At 30.0% G+C, this 24,237-nt stretch overlaps 2 protein-coding genes across 5 annotated transcripts; one reads left to right on the top strand and one right to left on the bottom strand.

Annotated features, from left to right (window-relative positions):
* Positions 1 to 5,046: 5,046 nt before the first annotated feature.
* On the top strand, positions 5,047 to 15,500 carry LOC105638609 (AP2/B3-like transcriptional factor family protein). 4 transcript variants are annotated; one of them, XM_012222446.4, is made up of 9 exons: positions 5,070 to 5,164; positions 5,260 to 5,275; positions 5,357 to 5,437; positions 5,556 to 5,621; positions 5,729 to 5,824; positions 7,791 to 7,849; positions 7,953 to 8,112; positions 8,269 to 8,475; positions 14,879 to 15,500. In XM_012222446.4, the coding sequence occupies exons 3-9, from the start codon at positions 5,357 to 5,359 to the stop codon at positions 15,287 to 15,289; spliced, it is 1,080 nt and encodes a 359-aa protein (XP_012077836.1). In that variant the 5' UTR covers positions 5,070 to 5,164; positions 5,260 to 5,275; the 3' UTR covers positions 15,290 to 15,500. The 4 variants fall into 4 exon arrangements, with proteins under 4 accessions (XP_012077831.1, XP_012077836.1, XP_089581716.1 ...); XM_012222441.4 differs by lacking the exon at positions 5,260 to 5,275 and having other exon boundaries at positions 5,047 to 5,186; XM_089725590.1 differs by having other exon boundaries at positions 5,072 to 5,275.
* A 564-nt stretch (positions 15,501 to 16,064) lies between these two features.
* LOC105638624 (large ribosomal subunit protein uL16) lies at positions 16,065 to 18,308 on the bottom strand. Its single transcript, XM_012222454.4, has 4 exons — positions 18,153 to 18,308; positions 16,862 to 17,363; positions 16,446 to 16,527; positions 16,065 to 16,289 (listed from the first exon to the last, which is right to left on the bottom strand). Exons 1-4 carry the CDS (start codon positions 18,160 to 18,162, stop codon positions 16,221 to 16,223), a joined length of 663 nt encoding a protein of 220 aa, XP_012077844.1. The 5' UTR covers positions 18,163 to 18,308; the 3' UTR covers positions 16,065 to 16,220.
* Positions 18,309 to 24,237: the final 5,929 nt, after the last annotated feature.

A 24,237-nucleotide genomic window follows, 5' to 3' on the forward strand; every position in this document is an offset into this window, starting at 1 on the left:
CATTGGGTGTAACGGACAGAAAAATCATCTTTTTCTTTCTTTAATTTTTGTCATGAAGATGATATTGCTTTGTGTTATCTTGGCATGAATTGTAACATTTGTGCTAAGAATGGGAAATTTTGTCATAGATATTTTGATTTCATATTGCTATGGTGGGTGTATACAGGGGAAAAAAATTGGTCATCCTATTTATAAGAAATAACTGTGCTGTTCGTAAATTATAGTAAAACTGTCTTTACGTCTAAAAGTCCGAACCTTAGTTTTTGATGGAAGGATAGTTTAGGAATCTATGGTTAGGGAAAAGTCCAAAGAGCGCAGACTAGCCACGGAGCTTGGATACGGTTTCCCGATCGGAGATCCATGGATCACAGACGGTATCTCCCCATGGCTTGGCCGGGATAGAACCAGAGCTTAGTAAGCAGGGCCTCCAACTGATTCTACCATAGAGGCCATCGATAGAGTGATTCTACCGATGGCTTGGCCGGGATAGAACCAGCGCTTAGTAAGCAGGGCCTCCAACTGATTCTACCATAGAGGCCATCGATAGAGTGATTCTACCGTTGAATTTGATTTGATTTGATTTCAAATTTAGGCCTCCAACTGATTCTACCATAGAGGCCATCGATAGAGTGATTCTACTGTTGAATTTGATTTGATTTGATTTCAAATTCAGATAGTTCCGCCGTAATTTAGGGGCATGAAATTTTAGGGGTATGAAATTTTCTTTAAACATGGTAAGATTATAGCGGAGAATAATAACATTTTGTATTGGTATAGAAATAATTTTGTGCAGTTAAATATTAATTTTTTAATTACAATTCATTAGATTAAATTTTAATCTAGTAACTTGTTACCGATTGAACCCGTAGATGGAGAGAGATTATTCACAGCAGATTGGTTTCGTCAATTTTGAAGAGGAACAAAGAAGCCATTACTGATATCAAAGGAAGATGATGGCATTTAATGGTTTTAGGCAACAGTCATCAACATTCTTCTTCAATATCTTTGAACTTTAAATCTTCACCTGTGGTATGCGTTCTATCCTCGTATTTTGAACTGTATCAGATTGTAAATCAATTTTTCCTTGAGCTTATGTATTGTCTTCTGACAAAATGGAAAGATGGGCGAGAAAGCTGCATAACCAGATTATAAATTTCTTGGATAATACACAGATTAGCTAAAACAAGTCTTACTCGTGAATTTTGCTTAAATCCTTCCTACCAATTGTGTTAGTTTATAAAAGCTCTATATGTTGTAATTCATGTTGACCTTTCTATTATATCTAATATATCTGACATGGTTTTGTAAAAAAAAAAAAAAAAAAATTCTTTGAGCTTCTTTTTCAGATTTTGAAGACCAAACGAGATTAGTTATGAAAGTTTGTGTTATGAACAGTTGATGATATATGGAAAATCAAATTTTCTTTGGCTTTGTTCTTGGCATAGTTTCGACCAAAGGATTTGATATTAAAGTTCGCATAAACTTATCAATTTTCTGCTTTTCTGTCATGTTATTTCCATGATCTCACTGCTGTTGAAACTGAAAGCTCATTCTAACAGAAATACTGCATGTTAAATTTATCAAGACTGGTTCTCTTCATAATCTGGTACCATTAACCATCTTTTGAACCTCTACGCGAAGAAATGTCAGAATTTGTATCACGCCCACAAGCTGTTCGATGAAATTCTTAATGGAGACGTACGCTCGTGGACTGTTCTGATATCAGGTTTTGCTCAAAATGAGAAGTATAAAATGGTGTTTGGTTCATTTAGAAGAATGCAAAAGGAAGGTATTTGTCCTAATCAATTCACCTTATCAAGTGTTTTGAAGTGTCGCTCTAGTTTGTTTGAACTGAGAAATAGGAAAGGGATTCATGGGTGGATATTTACAAATGCGATTGGATTAGACGTTGTTTTGGAGAATTCAATTCTTCATCTTTGTGTTAAATGTGGGGCTTCGGACTACGCAGAAAGATAGTTTGAGTCAATGGAAGGCAAAGACGCTGTGTCTTGGAATATAATGATTGGTGAATATTTCCATGATCTCACTGCTATTGAAACTGAAAGCTCACTCCAGCAGATTTCCTATGCATGATGAGACCTTGGATGTTGATTACGCATAGGGAACCAAGGTGTTTATTCATCAGATAAAAAGAAAAGAGAGAAATATAAAATTTGAATCTTTATGAAAAAAAAAAAAAATAAATCGGTTAATGAAACTTACTGTTGTAGGTCTCTTTAACGCGTATAACTTAATAAAGCTATATGCACTGATACAGAAATTTCATATTCTATATAGTAGCAAAACACTTTCCATCAACTTGTGTTAGTTTTACTGTAAATTAGAGATTTCGTAGTTATTTATTGAAAGTCGAAGAATCTATTTGTTAATTTTTTATAATTAAGGATCCAAAATTTTTTATGAAAAGTGCATTGCGAAAATTATAATTTAATTTTGTCTATATAATTTTATATTAATTTATATATAATTTTTTTTTGTTAAAAATTATAATATTATGAGCAATTTATATTATTAACAGATCATTCACAACGCAAAATAGAAAAAAAAAACATTTTATAAAATAATACTTGACTCATTATATTTTGAATTTATATTATAATATTATATTATGGGTAAATGTTATTATAATAATTAATATATTAATCATTGTTTATAATTTTGATATATTTTTCAATATATATTTTTTACTTTTCATTAAAGTTTATGAGTATATAATTAATTTTACTGTTGCTTTTTTTTTTTTGGAAAAAATGTTCTAGCAATATGTTACATGGTTTGCTAATGTAATATGTCAATCATAATTTTTATATTTTATACATATTTCTAGTGGATTTTATTTTTTATTTTATATCAGATAATAAATTTTATAATATATTTTTAAATATATGATAATAAATTATATTTATTTTTTATAATAATAATTAAATATATTTTGTTTTTACCATATTTAATACGTTCCTTATATAATATAATATAACCAATCAAAGTTAAATTATCTTCAACATTATGCATACAACATAGTGTAGTGCATTAAGACTTGATAATAATGCGCACCAAGACATAATATAGAGGTAAGTGTATTACGACTTATCAATAGTTTCAGATTCGAATTCCCATTATCCAATGCTCAAAAAAAATAAAATAAAATTCTTAAAAATATTATATTCTTACCATTTTTAATATACACTTTATATAGTATATAATATAATTTTATTATTTTATCCAATAAATTTTAGATTAAAAAAAGTTAATATAACCAATCAAAATTAAATTATTTTTATTTTTCAACCAATAAAATTGAAATTCTAAATTTTTGTTAATCCATAATTTTAGTAGGATTTTTTGATTTTTTTCTTTTTCAATCTCAATATTCTTCCTCCTCATATCTGCTTTTATATATAGACTAGTATTCTTTATGACGTGCGTTGCACGTTAACTATGCTCGTTATATATTCATTATTTATACTCGTTTAATTTTTTATTTATATAATATTAAAGTATAAATTTCTTATTTAGATTAAGCGGTTAAATTATATTACAATTATATACAGTAAATATTTTTTTAGTCCTATGCCAATGTACTTATTCATACAATTTTTATTATATATTAATTTCTTTTATTTTCTTTTTAAGAGAAAACCAAATTGATTTATAAATATCATCATATAGCTTTTATTATACCTTTTATACTCAATTTACATGTTTTGTTAATAACTTTTACTGTAATCTCTTATAGTAAATGAATAATTATACGTTAACAACAAAATAAGAAAGCAATATAATAAATCAAATTAAATATTTATAAATAATAATAAATTTTTATTTTTATTTTTTAGCCAATCAAAATCATGAAAGTATTTTAAAAAACTAATGAATAAAATCATATTTTTAATAAAAATACAATTTGAATTATACAAGATATCAATATAACGAATTAAATTTGAGATGTTAAAAAATAATAATTTTTTATCTTAATTTTTGGGTAACCAAATTAGAAAATAATTTATAATTAAAGAAATTTAACCATACATTTTTTAAATCAAATCTGAATCATCTAAATTTATTTATTTAAAATAAATTAAAAAATATAAAAAATTTCAAAATGCCCCATTTACATATATTATTTAAAATAATAATATTGAAGTTAAATTATAAATTATAATAAATTATTAAAAGTTATTAAATTATTATTATAATATATATAGTAATATAATGAAATAAAATATAATTGGACACAATAAGATAATAAAAATTTAAAATGTTTAATTATCTATATTTATTTATCTATTAAGAAGTAAAAAAGAAAAAACCCAATCAGTTTATAGAAATGTTATATATATTTTTAGGTTAAAATTTTTTAATTGGTTAAAATTAAAGTTATTTTAGAATATTTTAAATTTCACAAGGATAATATCAGGCAATCTCATTATCTCCCCATTTCTACTTTTATGTATAGTATAAATATATAAATATTATACAAGAATATAATATAGTATTTATGGTAAATCTTTGGACAATTACTGATATAGCTGATTATTTCATTAAAAATTATTAAGTACAAATTGATTTTTCTATATTTATATATTTCATTGAAACATTTTCATAAAGAGATTTTGTATTCTTCGCTGAAGATACTGGTCTATATCAATCAATTAATTTAATTAAGTAACTAAAAATCAAAAGAAAGAATTAATATTTAATTTATTGAAAAAACTAATATTTAAATTTACCGACTCAATTAGACTGCTTAAAACTTATTTATAACCATAATATTTTAATTAAATCACAACACAAATGAATAGTACTTGAACTCAGTCATTTTTGTATGAAATGACTGATACTTGTATATACTACTAAAAGTTAATAAAAATTATATTTCTATATCAAAATTTAATAAAAAATACAAATATTATTAAGGATAAATTTTAAATTTATTATTAAAAAAATATTAAATTAAACGAAATGTATCTATTAATTTCAATAAGTTATAAAAAAAGAAATTAAATTTCGAAATTCAATAAGCGCCATTTTGCAAAATCAAAAGTAAGAAAGAGGAAAGAAAAATAAGAATCTTGGTATTTCTGCAGTAGCAGTGGTAGCTCTCTGGGTACGGGAAGAGCAACTTCTCTTCGGCTTTTGATCTGTAGATCTTTCTTCAACCTTCTGTACTTATTCTCTTCTCCCTATTTGTCCGTACTTTTGGCACTGACTTGCGATTTTCTTTTTTTTCACTCACAGTACTGTTTTTTCAACGGTAATCTGTTGATTTCAATAATTTAAAGTTTTGAAGAAAAATTTGTAAGTCGCAATTAATTAGTACTGTTATTCTTCTAAGATGGCTATCGAGAATGGTAACTCCAACACTTACGAAGAAGCTCGCAAGCAACGCGTTAAGGAAAACAAGAAGCGGTTCGAGGTTCTTTCTCTTATTTCTACTCGATTTTTAGTTTTATTTTGTACTTTTGGATTTTTAATTTCTGGCTAAGTAAGAAATTATGAACTTTCCTGATATCTCTTTGTTCTTCTGTTTGAAGGATTTGGGAATTTCGAACATTTCAAAAAGTCTCTCCAAACTCAGTAGCCCTGAAAAGAAGTCTAAGGTGAGGTTTGGTTCTGTTCTATGAGTTATTGGGAAAAGGAACAACGAAAACCTACTGAGTTTTGAATTTCATATTTATCTATTTATTCTGTTTTTTAAACTCTGTAGCAACGCCTTCCAAAACCAAAATCTGAGGGTACCGAGGCATTTGAACTAAGACGCTCTTCGCGTGCTCGCAATACAGTTACCTCATATCTTGATGATGTAGGTATCAATTTACTGTTATTTTGACTATGAGCATAGCATTTAAGAGCTTCATATCTTATTTTTATACTTACATATAACTTACAGTTGATTTCAATTAGTTTTGGATTAACAACCTGTTTGGAGGGGTTTTTATTGTAAAGTTTAGTTTTTAAGGCTTGGTGACTTTGCCTCGTTCTTTAGGAGAGGTATGGTAATTTCATTAGTTATTTTTGGTTGAAGATGAAGTATGATAACTTCATCAAATTTCTGGTTTTTTCTCAAGATTTTTAAAATATTTTGATGTTGGTTATGCGCTCCTATTTCAAGGAAAAAAAAAAAGGTTGTGTTTGGATGTGTTCATGAAAAGGAGAAAGTTGTGGTGTTTTGAGTTGTCAAAACTTTGTTTTAAGGACCTTAGCATGTCTTAAAACTGCTGAACTTTGTTTGAAGAGACCAGCAAGTCTCTAAACTATAGAAATCTTTGTTAAAGGGATCAATATGTCTTTGAACTGCAAAATCTATGTTTGAAGAGACCTTGGCATGTCGATAAATTGTTGGACTTTGTTTGAAGAGACTATCTGATACGGATCAAGGAAGCAAGGTCGCATTACTATCAAGTCTTTAAACTGCAGAAGTTTTTATTTGAAGGGACCAACATGTCCTTAAAGGCTTAGTAGAAATCTTTGTTGAAGGGACCAATACATGTCCTTAATTGCTGAATTTCTTTTGTTGTTTAAAGGCTACGAGCCTTATTTTATGTTGTGTTGTTGTTAAGGAGGAGTTAACATGAAGGAGGAGAGTTTGAACACAAAGCTATTGCAAGAAGGAAGAAAGAAAAAGGAAAAATGAGATGATCCAATAAAATTAGGGAAAATAAAAAGAATTTTTTTCCTTATACATTGTATTTTTGAATTTCAACTTGCAGAATTTTAGGTTTGAATGCTAAGGGATAAGCTTGGACCATGCAATAATCATATGTCAAGGATAAGTGTTGAGGACTGTGACATATGCTGCTGTTAAAGTAGCATTATCTTGGGCCAATTTGTTGGAAGAGCTTAACTTTAGCATAAAATATGAAACAAATTTCCTTAGGGGAGTTAGTATTGACTTAGAGCAAAGATCTCCGGCCCAAAATGTTTGTCTTGTTACTTTTACTCAAAGTTTAAGAAACAAAATAATTATAGTGTCATGTCATACAAAATATCTCTACTTTCTAAAATTGTCCTCTTTAAAACAAAATGGTTATTCCTAAAAATTTGCAGCAAAACCAGTTATAATGAAGGGTATAAAATGAAAAGTTAATATTTCTTAAGTCAATTGGATAAACATTTTGAGACATCTAAAAATAGTGACATGGACAAACATTTGAGGATGGAGGGAGTAGTTTGCTACTATAAAAGCTGCTTTTGTTAAAGGAAATGGTGTGAGAAGAAAAACTGTGTGGTTGTAGATAAAAAGGATAGATTGGAAAGGAGAGTTGTATCATGCTAAAAACCTATGAGCAGGAGAAAGTGAAGCGCATGAGTTATTAAAAAGGTAGTGGGCACGTCAATCAGGTGTGATTTAGTTGGTCTTCTCATTTAAGTGTGTTTCACCAATTTGGTGAGTCCAGGGGAGGGCTATGTCTGTTATATAGTCCGCAGTGTTATTTCAAAAAAGAAAAAAGAAAGGTAGCAAGCACAGTAAGCACAAGTTAATTTCAGGATGACGACTGCTATGTGTAGCTTTTTTTACACCAAAATGACATGAGAAAGAAAAAGAAAAAGAAATCTTTAATTTTTAATATAACTTCAATTTTCCTTGTTAAATTTCTTCTGAAATTACTTATTTTTTATGGTTTGATTTTCTTCTCTCCATCTCCATTTTCCAACTGATACGTACCGATAGACCTTACATTACCTTAGGAAAAAGAGTGTGATTGAGTTGAGTTCAGTTAATTTTATGATATTTCTTATCCTAATAAATTTTCTCTTGCTTCTTTCAGTTGGACATTGATCTTCCATCCTTGCGGAAGAGGTCAAGATCAAATTCATCATGGAAAAGGTGGAGTTGTTTTTTTTTTTGGGAAATATTTATAGAACATGGTTACATTTTTTTGTAGTGAATTATGATTTCTAGCCATATTATTCTCACCTTATTTTTTCAGCTATGTTGCAAGACCATTGGAAGAAGTCAAACTTGCCTCTTATGAAGATCGAGCTTTGGCTCTAAGAGCTGCAGAGGAATTCCAAAGTGGTCTACAATCTGGAAATCCATCTTTTGTCAAATCAATGGTTCGGTCTCATGTTTATAGTTGTTTTTGGTTGGTAAGTGAAAATAACGGAAATTTTGCTTCAACATGTGATGTTCAAAATACTACCGACCTTTATAGTTAATTACAACGCCTAATTTCGAATTTAGATCAAGGAAAGTCTTATATTTTGGGCTACAAACGTTGTCTAATTTCTCATTTTGCTTTTTAGGGGCTTCCTACTCAATTTTGCAAGGATCATCTTCCAAAGAAGGACTTGGACATGATACTAGAGGATGAAAATGGCTCAACATGTGATGCGAAGTACCTTGGCAAAAGGAACGGGCTTAGTGGAGGTTGGAGGGGATTTGCTTTGGATCATAAATTAGATGATGGTGATGCGGTGGTGTTTGAATTGGTGGAGTCCGACAGGTTTAAGGTAAGTTTAAATATGCATAAATTGTTATGTTCTTTTTTCTATCAATCGGCTTATTCTTGCCCTCAAACTTTTCTTGATAAATGCATTTTTTTCTTAGTTAATATGTGCAGGGTTTCAATATTTTGAATTTTTAAATTGATGTTCATGATTAATCATGTTTATGTGAATAATATCTACCCCAGTGATGAAACACAAGTTTGAGAGAATAAATTGTGTATTTTTTATATATTAAAAGTATTACAAAGGATTCTGTTGAGAGAATATATTGTAATTGTATTTCTCGTATCTCATCAATCGATTACATAGGTCTATATATAAGGAATTCCTATGCTACCTAGCTATTTAGGAATACAAATCATAAACTAATTAGGAATCTAACTCCTAATAAAACTCTATTTACAACTAATCCTTAACACTTCCCCTCAAGTTGGAGCATAGATGTTAATCATGCTCAACTTGTTACTAACTACTACTTTCAGCAAAGCACAATACTATACTCAGCAACTGTACTCACTTCATGATAGCAATAAAGAGTCCCAAACCAAATAGTAGTAGCAGAATCAAGACAACACACTTAGGTTGTCGAAACAAATCTCACTGAACCAGAAAACAACTCACAGGGCTGTGTCAAGCTTCCATAATCAATGCTCAAAGAGGAAGACCAGTAGCGCAGATATTTAGAAACGCAGCAAAGGAAAATCTGACAAACGGAGCACACCACTGAAGGCCAAGAACACAATGCAGCTCACTGCGGTTGCACTGCTCTTGACAAAGGAGAAGGTTCAAAAGCAGAATACCCATAACTGCAGCAATGGTGTAGTACCAAACCCTAATGCAATAAGGAATCACTAGAAAATCACCGAAAATTACCTAAAATAATTGTCACAACAAAGGAAAAGATAGGTTTCCTCAGCAAATTAAAGCAACAATAGTAGTAGAAGACTGCTCGACACAACTGCAACAGAATCGCATCAAACAAACCTATTGAATAAGCCCAAGAATAACGATGCAACTCACTGGGTTGCATGTCTCTCTTCAAGTCAACGCCGGAGAGAGGAACCGGAGTGAAAAAGACCACTGGACATGTGCCAGCGCATGAACCAGAGCAGGAAGAAAGAGGTGACGCATGGGGGCCATTCATTTGGAATCCGGCAACTGGATTTTAGGGAGGCGCTGATCAACGGTTGGAGAATATCCTGAGGTCGGTGGTGAGACAAAATACTAACCCTAGAAAGGCTTCCTAGGGTGGCAATGGCTTCTCGCAAGGGAAGTTTCGGGAATTTTTTTTTTTTTTTTTTTTTTTTTTTTGAATGGAAGGCTCTGATACTATGTTGAGAGATTATATTATAATTGTATTTCTTGTATCTCATCAATCGATTACATTGGTCTATATATAAGGAATTCTTATGCTACCGAGCTATTTAGGAATACAAATCATAAACTAATTATGAATCTAACTCCTAATAGAACTCTATTTACAACTAATCCTTAACAGATCCCATTTATACATAAATCAATCTTGGAATAGGCAACTATACAAATTAGGAAGAAAATACAAGTAAGTAGAAAAAAAATCCTTAATAATCAGTGATTATAAATAATTATGAGGTTTCACCACTCTCCCTGAAGTTAATCCATGGATATTACATATCCCCAACTTGCAAACAAGAGTGTGAAAAGATTTGCTACCCAAACCCTAAGTAAACGCATCAGCTAGCTACTCATTTGGAGTCACACGTGAAATGCTTAAGGAATTATCCATTATTTTTCTCTTTTATAAAATGTCGGTCAACATGTTTAGTCCGATCATGTTAAACTAGATGTTGGACTATATTGATCGTGATTGCAGCCTTGATATCATAGAATAGGAATAAACTATATGAATCTAACAACTTCACTCTTTTTTTTGAGTTTTCATAACCACAGGAGCTCACAAATGCCTTGTGCCATAGCTTTGTATTATGCTTTTGCACTTGATCTTGCTACCATATTTTGTTTCTTGATTTTCCATGTAACAAAGTTTCCTCCAATAGAAGTGTAGTATCCTGATGTTGACTCTTATCCTCAAGTGATTCACTCCAATATACATTTGTGAAAGCTTTTATTTGTAATTGACAATATTATGAGAAAAGCAGTCCTTTTCCAGGACTAGATTTCAAGTATCACAAGATGCAAAAGACACCTTCTAGGTGAGATTTGTGGGACAATGCATATATTTACTTACTAGACCAATAGTATGTGCTATGTTTGGCCTAATGTGTGAGAAGGGGATCGATCGTCCAACTACCCTTTGATATCTACTTAAGTCAATTGACTCCTCAACTCCTGTTTGTAGTCTATGATTTGCTTTAATAGGAGATTCTACAAGTTTACGTCCCAACATGCCAATTTCTTCCAAGAGATCAAAAATACAATTTCTTTTGTTAAATTTGTCAACTTCTATTTCAAGAAAACACCTTAAGTACTTACCAAATCATTAATTTCAAGCTTTTAGGCTAAGTGATCCTTTGAACGGTTCATTTCTTCCTTATCATCTCCAAACTATGTCATCAACATAAACAATGAGTATTGTGATCTTACCTCTATAGTGTTCTGAACAAAATATGATCAACATTACTTTAAAAGTATCCAAAAAGATATCATGACCTTGTTGAATCTTTCAAATCATACTCTTGTTGGTTGTTTCGGACCATTTAAAGCCTTCTTTAATCTGTAGGCTTTTTCTTTGGTCTTCTCCATATATACTTCTTCTTTTAAGTCTCCATGTAAAAAGGTATTTTAATATTAAAATGTTGTAAGTCCCATTAAAGATTTCCTGCACTTGACAATGATATTTTGATACTATTTATCTTTGCAATAGAAGTAAAAGTCTCCTCATAGTCTACTCTATAGATCTAAATAAAGCTTTTGCTTTATGTTTTACTGTGAACACACATTTGCACCTAACTGGTTTCTTTCCTAAAGGAGTAACAAGGTCCTAATGTCTCATGTTTTACAAAAAAATCTGAGACGCCATGAACAAATGATCATCAACTTGATATTGATCTTCAATGAAATCCACCCGTTAAGTTGAGTTTTGTTGCACCGATTCTTAAGCCTGCAAAATTTGTCAATACAATCATATTTGTTGCGTTGCCTACATTGCTTTTTTCCCTAGCATTTGCTATCATGATGTTTAGTTTTATTTTATTTTATTTTATAGTGAGAACAAGATCTTTCCTTATTTTCAATTTTGCCGCTATCACCTTTACTTGCTTTTCTCTATCTAGGGGTGGCCGTTTCACGGTTTTTGGAGCCGGAACTGTGATGAACCGGAATCGAAGGTCTGCGGTCTGGTTCCAGTTTCAACTTTTGAGGAACCGTGAATCGGTGGTTTCAAGAACCGGTTGGAACCGACGGTTTTTCCAATAGGTTAGAACCGGCAGTTCCACCTCGTTCCACCAACTTTTTTTTAATTTTTTCAAATATTTTTGTGAAATTTTCAAATTAACCCTTTTAACAACTATATAACGATTAGTTTAAAGGGTATTTGTGGAAAGTTGATTTTGTGAATTGCTATAAATACTCCGTTTCATTTTTTAAAAAAAAAATTAAGTTGAAGCCCTTTTTCAAAAAAAAAAAAAAAATTCAAGCTTTTTTTTTTTAACAAATAAATTAAGTCTTTTTATTAATTTTTTCTTAAAGTTTTTCTAAAAATTATTTCATAAATATTTAAATTTTAAATTTTCAACAAAAAATGTTCCCTAATTTTTTATTTTATAATTATGCGATTTGCTGGAAGATCAATCGGAGAACTGACTGGGACCGTCGATTTTAAACTGTCAAGGACCGTAACTGCAACTGTCAATTTTCTATTCGGATCCGGTTACAGATCTTTTGGAGTTGGAATCGTCGATTCCAGAACAAAAACCGGCGATTCTTGAACCGTGGCCACCTCTATCTCTATCTTAGCGAGAGATGTTCCCTTTAAGGACTCCTCTCTGAGGGGCCTTCTTTTGATCTTGTGCTTGCAAGGCATGCACCAGCAATTGTAGAGTTAGCAGGTTAAAACCTTTAAAATCTTCTAAAGATGATGTTTATGTTTCAAAATTTTATAGCAGACTAACAAGCACCTTTCTACAATTCTCTTGTCACTTGAACCTCTTCTTTGCTCTTGTGCTTGTAAGGGCATGCACCAGCGTTTGTAGAGTTTGTTTGTTTAGACTTCAGATCTTTAGAATCTTTTAAAGATGATATTTGTGTCCCAATTTTTTTTTTTTTGGTAGACTGACAAACACTTTTTCTACAATCCTCGCATCACCCAAATCTTCACCTGACAACAATATTTTGTTCACTACATCAATTTTTTCGATAACTTGTTGACAAATTTGATCATTTTATTCTTCTCAGGCTAAACACCTGCATATGCCTTATTTTCTTATTGCCTTGAAACTCCTCTTTGATCTTGTTTTGGACTTCCTTCGCTGTTTCACTAACCATAATCCTTGTAAAAAATTATGTCGGACTAGTGTTACTTAAAATTGGGTACGTTATAGTATGTGGTACGGGTATAAAGTACCGCTGTACACTAAGCCTATGTTTGGTATAATGTAATCAATCGTGTAATGGAATGAGAATTATATTACATGATTGATTACATTATTTTGTTAGACTTTTTTTTAACCATGTAATGTAATTGAGATTACGTATGTAATCTTCATTACTTAAAATTGATGTAATATTCACTACATCAAAAAATCTATGTAAAGCCAATTACATTCCACAAACCTATAACCATTCTCAACCACTACCATAACCACCACTCCACCACCACCACCACCACCGTAATCACCATCCACCACCACCGCCACCACTGCAACCATTATCACCATCACCACTATAACCACCACTCCACTGCAACAACCACCACTCCACTGCAATCACCACCACCATCACAACATTATTAATTATTCTTTTGTATTGTTGTAGAAATATGAAGAATGAAATGAAAAATCATTAAAAAGATTAAAATATATAATTTTATATTGTAATTTAATTTATTCAATGAAAATATATAAAATTGTGTAAAAAAAAAATTTTCAATAACTTTAACTTTTATTTTGTTATATTACATTTTTTTCCGACTTAATTTTTTTTTAATTTTTTTGGTCCAAAAAGTTTATAGGTCTAAATAGTCTTTAATAGTTTGATATAATGAATAATTTTTTATTCAAACATTTCTTTTTTATTAATAATGATATGGTGGTTATGGTAGTAGAGTTGCAATTGGGGTGGTGGTGAAGGTGGAGTGATGGTGGTAGTGGTGGTGGTATGTTAATTACGTTACATATTTACAAACAAATATAAAAATTGAATGATAATTACATTTTGCATATTTTTTCAATTATATTACCAAACATAATAATGGAATCTTAATTCCATTCCATTACATTTTTCATTGCATTATATCTTTGATTATATTACGTAGCATTACATAAAACCGAATATAGCCTAGGTATTCTTTAACAACGATTCACTCTATTTGCTAGTTTTGGTGTCTTGGTACAGTATGTATCGCTAAGCGAAATGAGAGGGTAATCCACGTTCTAAGTAACACTGTCAAACACTGAATTTACGCAAGACCCCCTTCTTTGCACACTCCTCACTATATTGTTTCTTTTGATTGGCTGTGGGATTTTCTTCCATAGGAGGAGGATCTGTACCAATTTCCACAGCCTCTCAATAATCAAAAGCTCTCAAATAAGCCTTCCTGTTAACTGCACATATTTGCTAGTTTTCACCAGTAGAAGCAGGAAGTGAAGGGGTGGAGAAACTGCTTAAACCATACTCTCAAACTCACAAGTGTCTTGGTTTGTTAGGAAGGTTTCTTACTTAGTTTCTCATTCACAAACCCCTTAAGAATCAAATTGAACTCTGATACCCTGTTAAGAATTGGTAGCTCATAGAACTAACTCATATGGAGAGAAACAAGTTCTGTAAAATGAACCTTCAAAGGGCTGTGATTCTCATTGATTTCTTTGGAAACAGGAGTGTCACCTATCTTATTGATTCTAACACGTTCTTTATGCCTTTAGAAAGAATATTGAATATTTTAGGATCACGGCAAGTGCTTGTACAAGTAGTACAGAAAAGTTATCTGATCTCATGTTATTGAACCTAGAATATTAGATCTAGAGGTAGACTAGTTTCTTTGAGGATTCCAAAATCAAACTCAGGTGGTATAGCCGTGGCGGCATTCTCCATATTTGGAAATCCTAAATATTGGTTAAAAGCTTCTATACTATTTCATAATTTTGTAATATAGGTACAAGATTTTGTTTACAAAATAGATTTCAGCCATTCTTAACCAAAACACTCAAATCTAAAGTACATACTACTAACTTCATTTTGCATTACATTGCAGGTTTACATATTTAGGATATCATCCCTGTCTAGTCAAACACACGCTGCAGATATTGTGGACAAACAAGAATCTAAAGAGGCAAAGAATGCATCAAAAAAGAAAAAGAAGATTGATTCACATTCAAGACAGACAAATAGGTCAAAACAGACACGCAACTCGAAGAAAGCAAAGGCAGATAAGAATGAGGAGTTGTCAGATACTGAAGAACCCCAACCACAAAACACAACAATCTGCAAAGAAAGATCAGAGAAGGTGGGGAAAAATGGTTTTGTTCCTCAAGAAAACGATGACAAGAGTTTATCAACCAGAAAAACAGAGGTAAAATCAGCTGATGAAAAGGAAAAGCAAGCAAAACCTGTAATCAAGCCTAGAAAGAAACCAGCTCCAAGATTATTTAGAAAGAAAATATAGAAAGTTTTTTATGAGGGAGAGTACTGTAGGCTAGGCACTTCTTTGATAAAACATTTTGGATTAATCTTAATTTTAAAATTTAAATTGATTGATGTTAAGCAGTTCAAATTCTAGTTAATTATACATTTTAACTTATTTTTCCATTGTTCGGGAAAAAAGTATGATGGAAAAATTTATGTTATTGAATAGAACTCAATTTTGTTTTTACGAATTGCACAATGTTTTGTGTTTTGCTATCTAGAATTAACTTCGAATTGCACATCATGGCATTTCTGTTCTTTATCCATGAAAGAACCTCTCTCACGTATCATTGACGGATGAGTTGCACATTGGTTCTTATATGACATGATACTAGTATATTTGCAGTGTACTCATTAACTCCAACTCAGCTTTTTATTAATCGCAAACTGGATTCTGTATTATTATAGGATCCGGTTGATTATCCCAACGGCAAATGATGCAAGGAAAATAACATAAAATAACCATAAATTAACTTGTACAACATCCTAATATTGTCATTTTCTTTGCATATTTTATTTTCTGCATTTCAACAAAATTCCCTTTCCATTAAACCTCTGCTCAATGTTTATTAGCTACGATCAATTCATAGTTATACATACATACACGCAGCTCCTGTTAAATTATTTTCATGACATCCTTCTCTCTTTCAATTGCATAAAACATGCAAAACAAAATCATCATTCAAAAACTAACATGCTGCTCGATAAAAAAAAATTTTTGAAATAATAAAAATTCAGAATTTCAATCCAAAATCTAAATCAAGATGATCCCAAAGTCATTCATATTATATCCTTAATACAGCTCAAAATAAACTTATCACATTACCATATCATAATAAAAATAGCAACTTCTACCATCCTCATAATCAGAGACAAAAACAAGAAAAGACATTCTGCATCATAAGAAGATCTTAAGCAGTAGCAGGCAAAAATGCTCTTCCAGGTTGACGATTGGCCAAGGGTCCATGACATCCAAGAAGCTACAACAAATAAAGAGCCATTATTAGTTTAATAAGCTTGGTAGAGAAGACAACTAATAAACAGCTAGTATATTTCAGCCAAAAACAAAACAAACAAATAAATAAGATCATGTGGTTAAAACAAATGGCACACTGAAATTTGAAACAGAAACTAACCTTAGCATTGACACCATCTGGCATAATGCGATTCTCTGCCTTCAACTTCACATAATCAGTGCGGTTGAACTTGGTGAAACCCCTGTGCATACAGTTATCAGTTATCAGTTATCAGATGATGAAGTAATAGACATAATCAAGCTTCTCATGGACACAATTTCATATCCCCAACAAATCATATATATCAAGCCTGGTGACTGTTAGCTAATTGAATTGGGAAAGAAAATTTAGGCCATGAATTTCTACTGTTCTTTTTTTTAATTCAGAGAAACAAACTTGCCATCGATTCAGTAAAACAAATAAAGATGATGCACCACCGTCAAAGGATTGTTCAACATGGATGGACTCAACATTACTTGCATATATCTCATGACAGCTAAAAAAAAATTTCAGGAAACAAAAAGTCAAAAGTATACCATTTTCTGCTGACAATAATCTTTTGGCGACCAGGGAACTTGAACTTTGCACGGCGGAGAGCCTCCTGAGCATGATGACTGTTGTTGTCCTTGCAACGAACAGAGAGAAGAACCTGTCCAATAGCAACTCTAGCACAAGTACCCTGAGGTTTGCCAAAAGCACCCCTCATACCAGTCTGGAGCCTATCAGCTCCAGCACATGAAAGCATCTTGTTGATACGCAAGACATGGAATGGATGTACCCTGACCCTCAAGTGGAAAGCATCCTTTCCAGCATACTTAGCCATATATTTGTTGCAAGCAATTCGGGCAGCCTCAAGGGCTTCACTGGAGACATTCTCCTTCTCCCAAGACACCAAATGCACACAGAATGGGAATTCATCTACTCCTTTCTTTTTCATACCCACATCATAGATCCTGATCTTGGGGTCAGGCACACCACGGCAATAGCGTGATTTTGGGTATGGCTTATTTTTGATCTGGCGGTAACACCTTGCAGGTCCTGCAAAAATCAAGAATAAACAGAATATTAATCCAGTAAATTTGACAATAGCACTAAATATCAATCTTGAGAAAACCAAAAGTAACTTAGAATACAAAGCAAATAATCAATTAGGCTAAAACATAAATTTTAATAAATATTGAACTACAAAGCATAACAAATACTAATACTGGCAATTAAACTGGAGCTATTACACATCCATATATTTACTGCAGAAACCAAATGTTTATAAAGAAACAAACTCCATAGCACTTACAAACCACACCATGCAAATAGTGTAAAGCCCTAATATTTCTATATTTCCCACTCATTATCTCCCCGAATATAGTTGACCACCTTAGTATCGATTATAAATCGATATGCAGCCCAATTTTACATTTCAAAAACACTGATTATGTTGGAGTCAATAACCCAGCAAGCTAAAATAACATCAACCTTTAATAATCATCTCAAGGAGATAAACAAACAGTAACATTTAACATCATTTAAAAAAAATCCAAAAGGCTAACATCAGGAACGACATAGTGCAATGAGATTGTAAAACAACTCCAATCAAAACCCTAAACAACTCCAACTCCAATTCAAAATTCTACTTGCAACCAATGCAAAACAAACAAAAAACAGCAGAAGCAAATAGAGTCAGTTCTCCTTAAGATCTACTCTAAAGAATGTAAACAATCATTTCAACCATCTTCGATTCATTAAAAATAACCATATAGAGATAGAGATTGAGGCATAAGCTTCAAATAGGAGAGACTTTTGAGTGAGATTAAAGGATGAGAAACTTACTTCTCCCCATGGCGACAACGACCCTGTTGAACCAGCTGCAGAAACCCTAGAAAAAGGAAACAAGAAAACAGATGCTCGCTGGCTTTGAATTTATAGAGAGGAGAGAAGCCAGAGAAACCCTAACACGTTTCTACCCGCTTTGTACGTGTGTGCTTGCGTCATCTTTCATGGGCTTTTGACCCAAATATCTGGCGATTATGGCCTAGTTCTTAGCCCATAAAATTAATGAGTCTTTGACTGGGACTCTTTTTAAAGGGAGGTCGGACTATATTTTACTGCATGATATATATTCTGTCGGTTCTATTTTATTTATATAGTTTGAAAAAATATGTATATTAAAAATTTAGTCAAATAAAAATTATTTTATATTTTTTTATCTTTAACTCATTGAAGATATTAATAAAAGTCTCTCCTTTAATGAAGAATCATAAAAGTAATTATGAAAAAAATAATTTTTTGCATGTCTAAATTTAAAAATCTTACAAAAATTTTGGGACGTTCAAAAAAAGAATAACAAGCAAACAAAATGGGATGGATGAAGTATTTGTTTATTAGATCAAACCCGCTATTAAAATTACCGGCAATTTCTTGTGGGTTTCCTTTTAATTTTCTTTTTTTATTTAAAACAAATAATTATTAATTTATTGATATGATTGGTATTCATTGTTTACTCAATTTTTTACAAATATTTTTTTTCACCGAAAAAATGTATATTCATTTTATGGATTTTTCGTTTCTATTGTTTATTATTATCAGAATTATTAAATTTATACTCCATGTTCTCTTCGTTCAAAAAAAGCTCTTGGATTAAAAAAATTAGTTAAATGAATTTTTTTTCTAAAATGCCTTTAAAAATAGTTCATTTTTTCATTAATTATGGAAACGATAGCTGACACAAAAAATATTTTTAAAAAGTGCATTTATTGCCTACTTGCATATTTTTGGGGTGGCATATTCCACCTTTCTTTATTAACTCTATTACTCTTTATTACAATGGGGACGTTTTACATAATATGTGCCCAGAAATGAAATTATAAGCCATAAAAATGCTAAGTATTGCCTTTTTAAAAGTACACAATTAATAATAATAAAAGACCACAAAATGACTTACAGAAGTTGACAACCGTTACCTAATACAAAAAACAATAACTATTGAAAAAGTGCACAACTAATAATAACAATATCATAAAATGGCTTACAAAAATTCACAAATACTATTAACAAAAGGCCACAGAGTGTCTTACAAAAGAGTACAAAAAAAAATAAAGTATTGTATTTTTAAAAGTGTACGATTAATAATAACAAAAAGCCATGAAGTTACTTACAGAAGTTCACAACCGTTACCTAACACAGAAAATAATAATTATTAAAAAAGTGCACAACTAATAATAATAAAGCCACAAAATGGCTTATAAAAGTGTATGACTAATAATAAAAAGACCACTAAGTGACTTAATGAAATTCACAAATATTACCTAACACAGAAAACAATAATTATTAAAAAGTGCACAACTAATAATAGCAGCGCCACAAAATGGTTTATAGAAGTGCACCACTAATAATAAAAAGACTACAAAGTGACTTATAGATGTTCACAAATGTTACTAACACAAAAAAATAACTATTCAAAAGTACACAACTAATAATAACAATGTCACAAAATGAGTTATAGAAATACATGACTAATAATGAAAAGATCATAAAGTGACTTACAGAAATTCAAAGCCATTAACTAACATAGATAAAGAAAAATCATTAAAAAAGTGCAAAGCTACTAAAAACAAAAGGCTACTAAGTGGCTTACTAACTCTAATTTCTCCCATTTTTCAATAATCAAAACATACATGCACTTTTAAAAACAAAATGTGACCGTTTTCAAAACTTAACTAAGCTTAACATGACGTCAATAGTTGTGACTGAATTTACAAGAATAAAAGTGGATATATATTTATCAAACATACAAATAAGAGCTAACTCGTATTTATATAGTAATTATTTTGACTTTTAATATCGTAACTTTAATTTTGTGACCAAATTTATATAAACAACTACTGTTACTATAAAACGAAATGAAAAAGTGAGTAGATAACTTGTCCCTTGAAACACGCGCACATTAAATGTTGAGAATATTTGTATCTGCCACTTTTCTTGATTATTGAGTTTCAATCTTAAAACAAACACGTACACTCTAAGGGCATGCTAGTCTTTTTAACTTGGCTTGCATCCCAAAGTTATTATTTAGAGTAAAATTCTCTATATAAAAATACATCCAAAAAGAAAATTTTATCTAATTAAAGAGAACAGAGGGAGTACAAAAGATTCATTTTTATACTTTTATATTTTTTGGAGTTTTCGCTTGAAAAACTTTTGGTATTTTAACTATGAAGAATTTTTTTAAAAAATAATTTAAAGCTACTTATCACAATACATTTTACTCTTATCATGGAAGAAATATACATAATGGATGGAAATGGAGAGAACTTAGTGCTAAGCAAATATTCTAATTTCCTTCGTATTGTAGTTGCAAAGAAATATAAAAATGTTAAAGTGAATTGGACATGTTGAGATTATATAAATAAAAGATAATTTTTTAAAACTAATTATCACAAATTTCAAACTAATACATCTAAATATTAAGCTAACTTATTTACACAAATTATTATACAAGGGTATTGTGAAAAAAAAGTGAAAAAGAAAAACATTTCTAAAACTGTAAATAGGACTATTATTTCGCTGACATAAAAAGAAAAATGAGACTATAATTTTGGGATGAAGAGAGTAATAGATAATATATTTTTTTAAAATATTATTTTTTAACTTGGGTGTAATTAACACTAGGTTTGAATCAGGATGCACTTGGCAACAACAGAAAAATAATAAAAAAAAAAAATTCATAAACAAAAACTATCATGCCATTTTCTTTTATACTTGGCTGTAAGTCTAAATGATTATTTGACTTAGCTTGTATTGATTGCAATCTTAGTAATCCATACATACTTTTGCTTGATTAAAGAACCCTGCTTGCTAATGAGATTGTTTTCCGAGCACAACAATTATTCGTGGAGTGGCAATCTGCATAAGCTGCAAAAACTGTCACTAGTGTGCTTCGTGTTCCATTTCCAGCAACTTGGCATCCTCCTGTGGTGCATTCATTGAAGTGCAATATGGATGCAGCTTATGATCTTTCTTCTCATAGGGCTAGTGTTGCATGGATTGTAAGGGACATGCAGGGACGTAATAGAGGAGGCAAGCTTTTAGTGGTGAATGAAGTCTTTAATTCGGTTATGGCAGAAGCTATAGGTTTTAGAGAACCATAGTTGGGGGAGGAACAAAGGTTTTTTGAATCCTATTATAATGGAGACTGATTCTATGTTGGTAGTTCAAGCCTTAAGGAGAAAATAAAGTGGATCACTCTTAATTCGGTAATGTTATTTCATATTGCAAAGCTCTTATCGAAGAGTTTGCTTCTTTTTCTTTTAACTAGACGAAGATTCGCGCTTTCGCAGATTACTTTGCTAATTTATAAGTTATGAATAATATGTATTTCTAATATATGAATCATATTTAATATATATTATAAGATTCATTTTCCACGCGGATTGCTTTATTAAATTTTCGTGTTATATAGAAATTATAATGCCGTTAATTTATTTAAAATAATTATAAATTTCAATTATTCTAGCAAAGATATAGTTAGAGTTTATAATTCAAACGCTATTTTTATCCTAGATAATTCAATATAAAATATAAAGTTCTGTAATTCAAATAATTCAATATAGATAATCTACAACAAAATAATAAATAGATAAGAAAAAAATTTAAATTAATTTAATGTGGATAATTTTATGTTAAATTAAAAATATTAAAAGCATAAATAAAGAATACAGATTTCCAAAAGATAAGTTACCAATAAATACAAATAACACATAAATAAAATTAACTATTCACTAAATTAAGGGGGATAAAAAATTAGTTAAACTAAATCTAAATTTACAATTATTTTTTAACTAAATCTAAATCTACAATTAATTTTTGTTCTATTGTTCATATGTCCATCTCTTAGTGGGTAACCTTGCCACATTTTGAAGCATTTTTCCTCAAATTACAATTGAAATAGTTGAAAAAAATCTGAGATTTCTTATTGAGGCTGTCATAGTAAAAGCTACGGATGAAGAGTAATTACCATTTTGTATCCCAATAACTCGATCCTAATAAAAATCTTGTAGAAACCAATCAATAAACAGAGTGTGTTAGAGTAATTGTGATAGATCAGCGGAAGAGTGTGTTAGAGTAATTGTGATAGATCAGCGGAAGAAGAAATAAAAAAAAAATAATGAAAATTTGATTTAAGAGGATGAATATCTTTATAGTCCATATAAATTAAAAAAAACGAATAATAAAAATATGGAAAAAAAATATAAAAAGCAACACAAAATCGATATTTGATCAGATCTAAGCTTCGTATTTTTTTCAACTGTTCTTCATTTAACAACGATATCAATGAAAAATCAAATAAAAAATAAATGAACCAATAAAAATAGAAAGAGAGAATTATAAACGAAGAAATGGAAGAGAAGGAAAAGAATTATATAGTAAAAAAAAAGAGAAAACATATGAAAGAGGAAATGTTACCTTTGATGAAGAAAAGATTGTTCTATAGTTCATAATCTGAAAAGCAAAAATAGTAAAATTTAATATGAATATAAAGAAATATAAATATATCAAGATGAAAAGATAAACAAAGAAACTAAAAAATAAAAAACAGTCGTTGAATCAAACTAATTGGTTTGAGGTTTGAAAGATAGAAAAGTTATATAAATAGTTAGCTACAACTTATAAATTTGTAAAAAATATAAAATATTTTTGGATTTTTAGATGAGATTTTTAGAAGATATTGATTGGATTAGTTAAAGAGATTGTTAAAGAGATTTAGAATTTCATTTTTTTTTTCAAATAAATTATTAGTGATAATAATGTAATTTATATTATTTTTAATTCACAAATAATTATTTTTTTTTTTTTGTTAAAAATGAATTAAGAGTCTAGAAAATTTGTAAAAAAAGAAAAAAGAAGAATTCTGAAACCGGAGGATGCCAAGTCAGCATTTACAAAAAATTTATGCTTCAGGATATATATATGTGTCCCCATTAATTAGCTCAGGTGACCGTTTTTGTGACTGGCTCTTTGGAGTGGAATGATATTCCTCCGGAGATTATTTCTGATGCGTTATTGTTCGATGCAAGGAATATATTAAGCACATTTACATTTTCAAAAAAAAAAAAAAAAAACAAAAAAAACAAAAAACCTTGCTTGATATAAATGAATTTAAAATATGAAATTCGTTTATAATGTGAATGAAATTTTTATGTTTGATATAATTAATTTAAAATATGTAATTCAATTGAAAACTACATAAGTATGTGTGGAATAAATTCACAATTTGAAATTCATTTATTTTTGTTTCATAAATATCCTTGAAAGAGTAACTTTACAAAAATAATTAATGAATACCAATTATATTTATGTTATGCTATATAAATTTTTTATATTTTTATTAAAATAAATATATAAAATAAAAATAATATTGATAAAATTATTCATTTAATTTAATGATAAATGTATATTTAATTTGAATCTCTCTTCTCAGTAGTAAAAAATTACTAAAAAAATATTAAAATAAAAAACAGAACAATAAGAAAATATTGTTCTAAAAAGAAGAATTTTTAAATGGTTTTTGTCAAGTTTGATAAAATAAATAAGTTAAATAAATAAAAAAAATTGAAAAATTGATTTTGTAGAAGGAGAATGGTGGTTTTATCATAAAAAGTTAAATTGCTTAGTTTTGTAGAGTTCATTTGAAAATTCCACATATTCTCGTGAAATTTGGTTTAATTATACTGAGTTCCATAGAATTGAATTTCTAGAATTGAAACCTATATTTTTTTTTTTATTCCAAACACAAAAAAATGAACTTTTAAATGAATTTCACCAAATTTTGTGGCATTCATTTGTTCCAAACAGGGGTTTAATGAAGAAAGACTTCTCAATCTCAAACACAACTTTATATACAGCAATATCACATAGA

This window comes from Jatropha curcas, chromosome 9 (genome assembly GCF_041381405.1).
Source record: "Jatropha curcas cultivar XTBG-Jc1 chromosome 9, XTBG_Jcur_1.0, whole genome shotgun sequence".
NCBI lineage: Eukaryota > Viridiplantae > Streptophyta > Magnoliopsida > Malpighiales > Euphorbiaceae > Jatropha > Jatropha curcas.

Bases quoted from the DNA above. Each gene is read 5' to 3' on its own strand.
- LOC105638609 (XM_012222441.4), top strand. From the start codon at position 5,357: ATGGCTATCGAGAATGGTAACTCCAACACTTACGAAGAAGCTCGCAAG. The intron at 5,438-5,555 runs GTTCTTTCTCTT...TTCTGTTTGAAG, and splicing joins AAAACAAGAAGCGGTTCGAG to GATTTGGGAATTTCGAACAT. The intron at 5,825-7,790 runs GTAGGTATCAAT...TGCTTCTTTCAG, and splicing joins TTACCTCATATCTTGATGAT to TTGGACATTGATCTTCCATC.
- LOC105638624 (XM_012222454.4), bottom strand. The intron at 16,528-16,861 runs GTATACTTTTGA...CTGTATGCACAG, and splicing joins ATTATTGTCAGCAGAAAATG to GGGTTTCACCAAGTTCAACC. The intron at 16,290-16,445 runs GTTAGTTTCTGT...TATTTGTTGTAG, and splicing joins CAGATGGTGTCAATGCTAAG to CTTCTTGGATGTCATGGACC.